Raw genomic sequence first — 5,713 nt, 5'->3', positions numbered from 1 at the left:
GATGGCCCTGGCCACTTCCCACAGGGCAGAGCGATGGGCTGTGCCAGAAGCTCACCCAGCCGTGCCGCATGCCCAAACCACAGAAACCCTGGGAGAAGGATGCCTGGGAGATCCCTCGGCAGTCACTGAAGCTGGAGAGGAAGCTGGGAGCTGGGCAATTTGGAGAAGTGTGGATGGGTGAGTGAGGGGGAGGTGGCTGGGAAGAAGATGAAGGTGATGGTGAAGGAGGAAGGGTGGGGGATGGGAGAAGAGCTGAAGGAATGGGAGGGTGGAAAAGGCAGGAAGGGAGCAACCTGTAGGAGACAAGTCGAGGGACATGGGGGTGGCCCTGCCTTAATGCACGGGCTGCTCGGAGCAGGGTGTGTGGAGACAGCCCTGTGCTGTCCACAGTCTCCAACCCTCGTGCAGCAGCTTCATCTGCAGGACTGGGAGCTTTGACTCCAAAACCCAGTGCTCCCAGTGCAGCCTGGGAATGGTCTGTCATGCCACTCTGCAGCTACCTACAACAAGCACACCAAGGTGGCAGTGAAGACGATGAAGCCAGGCAGCATGTCTGTGGAAGCCTTCCTGGAGGAGGCAAACCTGATGAAGACACTGCAGCATGACAAGCTGGTGAAGCTGCACGCGGTGGTCACCAGAGAGGAGCCCATCTACATCATCACTGAGTTCATGGAGAAAGGTGCCACCTGCATCCCTGAGTGCTGACAGTGGGCCAGGCCATGTGGCAGCACCCAGGTGCCCTGGGATGGTGCAGGATCAACCCATCCTGCATCCAACAGCTTGGCCGTGGGCTCTGCACCAGCTCCCAGGAGACTGGGAGCAGGCACTGCATGTCTGAGTACTCCAGGGCAGGGGGCTGGGTGGGGGGATTGTGGTGACAGTGCTGGGAGAGGACAGGCCCCCCAACAGGGGACAGATGGGGAGGAGTGCTCTGCAAGGCAGGAGGGAATCTTCAGTGGCACTCGTCCCTCAGTGCTATCCATGGGAGTGGGGTGGGGGGATCAAGTGTGTTTCCTGAGTCCCCTGGTCCTGTTTGGCTCTCCAGGATCCTGTGCCACCCGAAGGTGGGTGCAGGCCCCAGCTGAGCCATCAGCCCTGGCATCCTTCCCTGTCCACAGGGAGTTTGCTGGATTGCAAGGCAGGAGGGAATCTTCAGTGGCACTCGTCCCTCAGTGCTATCCATGGGAGTGGGGTGGGGGGATCAAGTGTGTTTCCTGAGTCCCCTGGTCCTGTTTGGCTCTCCAGGATCCTGTGCCACCCGAAGGTGGGTGCAGGCCCCAGCTGAGCCATCAGCCCTGGCATCCTTCCCTGTCCACAGGGAGTTTGCTGGATTTCTTGAAGAGCGGGGAGCAAGCTAAGCAGCCGCTCCCAAAGCTGATTGACTTCTCTGCCCAGGTAAGGAGGGAATAGACCTTTCCCAGCTCCCACTCCCCTTTGTTCCCCTGAGAAGGGAGGTGGGGGGTGGGGGAGGATTGAGGAGCCTGAGAACTTACTGGGGGCTTGGGCAGCACCAGACAGGAGCCGGCTCTGAAAAGGCAGACACTGTGGGTGCTGGGGATGCAGTGAGGTTTCCCAGCAGGAAGCCACTGCCTACTCAGCATCCCCATTCTGCCACTGCACAGGAGCAGATGTGTGTGAAAGGAGAAGTGGCAGCTTCCCCCTGACCAGTCCTGTATCTGCAGCACACAGCTGGCCCACCTGCACCTGAGCAGTGCCCACCAGAGCTGCACAGAGCCTGGGAATGGGGTAGGCCAGGCTGCTCCTTCCGAGGGGCTGGGAAACCTGCGACTTCTAAGGCTGCCATGGTTCCTGCAGCCCTTGCAGCCCATGGGACTGCTGTACTTTGCAGAAGTCATGCAGGGGTGAGGGATGGTGCTTATTTTCACAGCTCACATTTGCACAGTCCCTTCTCTGGGAGGTGCCAGTGCTGGTCAGTGTGGCCCATTTAAACCCAGGGCTACTCCAGGGCAAAGTTGTTGATTTCTATCCACTGCTGCTGCTGTGACACTTACCTGCAAACCTCATCTGCAAACTCAGCCAAAGCCCCACAAACATAACATGGCCACATTCCCACCCCATCCCACCCCATCCCCCGCATGGTGCTCCAGGGCAGCACTTTACCCCAGCTTGCCTGTGCCTTGGGCAGGACCCAGCTCAGCTGCAGCAGTGTGAAGCCTCATGGGTTTAACAGGAATCCTGCAGCATGATCCTGTATGCACCCAGTGCCTGGGAGGCTGAGCCAGGCACAGTTCCTGGTCTCTGTGAGGGAGCACAGTGGGCTGTGTTGCCCCACAGGAATGCTTACGGGAGGGTTGTGGTTCACAAAAGTCACCGAAGGACTGCTGCAGGCAGGATGAGGCAGCTGGAGAGGCAGGAAGGCTCAGTGATCATTATTTCAGGGATATTTTCAGCAACTGATTTTGAGTACAATGGGATGTGCTGTTATACACTCTATGTGTGCAACCATACATAAAACCACTGTGTCCCTGCTGCTTCTGCAGTGCTCCCAGGTGCTGGCTGAATCCAAAGACCCTTTGAGCTGAGCTCAGTACCTCCATGCAATATTTCATAGAGGCACCTGAGCAACAGGAAAGCCAGGATGGGAGCCCAGACTCTGGGGGCTTAGACCAGGTCCCTTGGTTGCTGGAGCTGGCTGTGCCAGGGTCTGTGATCAGCTGTGCACTCCTGCACACCATCTGCTCCCAGCAAGCTGGCTCATGCCAACCCCCAGCTCGGCCCGTGGCTCTGAGGGGCTGCTCGGAGAAGCACTGAGGAGCAAAGGCTGAAGTGCTGTCATGAGCAGGAGGCAGGCAGCAGGCAGCAGCCTGGCGCTTGTGCTGGGGCTGAGTCACTGCAGGCAGAACCTGCGTCTGTGGTCATGGAAATGATTCTTCCGCTCTTTTGGTGCCTGTTTACTTCTGTATTTTGTGGGGAGAGCTCTGTGAGAGCTTTACCTCACCCTGGGCCAGCTTGTGTGGGTGTGATAGGGATGGGGAGGGTGTCTCCCCTCTGGCTGCTCCAGCCCCTTCACCTTCTGGATGCTGGTTGCATCCATGCATGGGGTAACTTGGCACAATTTTAGGGGTTGGTTGTGCACACACCAGGTCATCTCTGCAGGCTGATAGCTGCACAAAGCCACTGAGTGCAGAGACTTCAGCAGATAGAATTGAGAGAGATTGTCAAGGACCATCACAGCCATCCTGTCCCCAGGCAGGGCTAACTCTTCATAAACTAGTCTGGAAAACCCCAGGCATTTCCCCACCCTCCCTTGTGCAATACAGACCCTTGGTGCAGCAATGGCAGTCTGTTCATTGTTCCCTTCGTGTAGAAGGGACAGTTCACCAGTTCACTCCCTGGTTCTCTAGAGCTCTTGTGGATGTGTTTGGAGACTGGACTCATATCTTCCCTGAGCAGAGGATGATATATGCTCCTCTCCGGGTCTGCATGGCTGTGGGTGAAGTCATTATGCCTTGCTCTGCAGACACTCATAAACACTTGCTCATGACTACATGAAATCTTTGGGTGTCAGTTCTCATGGCCTTTCTCACACAGTAGCTTGCAGGTGTCATGTTGGGGCTGGTCACCCAAACCTCAGCCTCCCTCAGCCTCTCTCAGCTGGGGTTGCCTGCTCAGAGTGCAGTTCTCATGCAGGAGTTGGTTCCACAGAACCACATAATAGTTTAGGTTGGAAGGAACCTTACAGTTTGTGTCATTCCAAATCCCTGCCATGGGCAGGAACACCTTCCACTAGACCAGGTTGCTCAGAATCTCATCCATCCTGGCCTTGAACACTTCCAGGGATGGGACATCCATCTCCTGCTGTGGCTCAGCCTCCTGTCAGCCCTTTCTGAGTGCTGTCCAGAAGTTGACTTTTCGGTGCTGAGGGTGTGTTTTATTTCAAGCAGCCTCTTTACATTCTCCTCACCCCCACTGTGGCAGATTGCAGAAGGAATGGCTTATATTGAGAAGAGGAACTACATCCACAGAGACCTGAGAGCTGCCAACATCCTAGTGTCAGCAGAGCTGGTGTGCAAGATTGCAGACTTTGGGCTGGCCAGAGTCATCGAGGACAGCGAGTACACGGCCCGGGAAGGTGTGGGAGCTGCTGGGGGGTTAAAGGGTTTGGGGTTCTCTGAGAGTCACTTACCAATGTGGTGGTACTGACGTGCTGGGTATGTGGTCAGAGGGAAGCTTCTCTCATTTGCATTGCTTCACTTCTTCATCTTCTGTTTGTTTCTTGTTCCCAATATTTCACCACCTATTTCTCATCATTTGGGTTTGAGCTCATGTTTTCCATTGGATCTCTTTGTCCAGGTGCCAAGTTTCCCATTAAATGGACTGCACCAGAAGCCATCAACTACGGATCTTTCACTATAAAATCCGATGTCTGGTCCTTTGGGATTCTCCTGACTGAGATCATTACCTACGGACGTATCCCCTATCCAGGTAAGAAGGTGAAATGCCTCCTCTAATGTGGTTCCAAAAGACACACTCCACCTTCTGGGCCTCATCCAGCACCACAGGAAACTCTTGTAATTCCTTATCATTGGGGACCACACTGTATTTTATACTAATGGTTATTTTGGTATGTTTTTTCAGTGGGAAATGACTCTCTAAATGCTGCCACAAACAGACCATGAAGGATCTGGGGTGGCACAAATGGCTGTTCTGAGGTGCAGCTGTGTCCCCACACTGACCTGTTTCCATTGGAAGCAATGGCTCCTTACAGACTCAGCACATGGAGATGTGCAGACTTTGTTATTTTTGAAACTTATACAAAGTGACTATAAACCCCATCTGGTCTGGGGTACAAAGTCCATGCTGCAATTAACCCAGTATCTCAGTTGTCCATGTTTCCCTGACCCAGAGCAGCAATTTCCCAGCCCCTCTAATCACTCCTCTTTCTTCCTGCCCAATGGGTGAGCAGTTTGGGGATTTTATGCCTTTTAAATAACTCAGTGACAAACCAGGTGATACTCCCTTGTCTCACCATGTTTCCCCAGGGATGTCAAGTGTGGAGGTGATCAGGGCGCTGGAACATGGGTACCGGATGCCGCGCACAGATAACTGCCCCGAGGAGCTGTACGAGGTTATGATGAGGTGCTGGAAGATCAAACCAGAGGATCGTCCAACCTTTGAGTACACACAAAGTGTTTTGGAGGATTTCTTTACTGCAACAGAGGGTCAGTACCAGCAGCAGCCATAGCACAGGACGCTTGGGACAGACACTGCCCATGGCAATGACCACACATCCCACTCTTCCCTGTCCCACCCGCGCCCTGGCTCCATGCACTTCCCCTGCCAGCCTGGCCCAGGAGCCACAGCATTCCCAGTGTGGCTGGGCTGGAGGAAGTCATGCTCAGGATGGAGGGAGAAGCAATGTGGGGCTGTACCTTGTGCCTTTCCCAGGAGCCTGAGTGCCCGTGGGGTGGCTGCTCTGGGAAGCACTGGCCAGATGGTGGTTGTCCATGCCAGCAGCTGTGCAGGAGGAGGGACAGGGATGGGACTGGACCTGTTTTTGCTACAAAGGAAAAACCCAGATTAGTATTCTTGTCATCCTTCTTAGATGTTATCACACTGTTTTGCAGAAGTGGGTGCTGCAGTGCCTTGGTGAAATGCCATGCAGTGCTGTGCCCACTGTGTGCTGGGGAGATCCCAGTGGATTCCCACTGGGCACACTGTGATGCAGCCCTTTGGCTCATCCTCAGCACAG

The 5,713-nt window shown here is 54.7% G+C and overlaps 1 protein-coding gene across 2 annotated transcripts in view; it reads left to right on the top strand.

Annotated features, from left to right (window-relative positions):
- The window catches only part of HCK (HCK proto-oncogene, Src family tyrosine kinase), a 7,405-nt gene extending 2,199 nt beyond the window's left edge, over positions 1-5,206 (top strand). For both annotated transcript variants that reach the window (XM_009075105.1, XM_009075104.1), the window contains 6 exons: positions 25-177; positions 497-679; positions 1,319-1,395; positions 3,940-4,093; positions 4,315-4,446; positions 5,004-5,206. In XM_009075105.1, the coding sequence (XP_009073353.1) occupies positions 25-177; positions 497-679; positions 1,319-1,395; positions 3,940-4,093; positions 4,315-4,446; positions 5,004-5,206 (902 nt within the window). The remainder of the gene's footprint in view (positions 1-24; positions 178-496; positions 680-1,318; positions 1,396-3,939; positions 4,094-4,314; positions 4,447-5,003) is intronic.
- Positions 5,207-5,713: the final 507 nt, after the last annotated feature.

This window comes from Acanthisitta chloris, unplaced genomic scaffold, assembly GCF_000695815.1.
Source record: "Acanthisitta chloris isolate BGI_N310 unplaced genomic scaffold, ASM69581v1 scaffold39295, whole genome shotgun sequence".
NCBI lineage: Eukaryota > Metazoa > Chordata > Aves > Passeriformes > Acanthisittidae > Acanthisitta > Acanthisitta chloris.
Note: the sequence above shows the minus strand (reverse complement) of the source record. Positions and strands in the feature narration are given on the sequence as shown.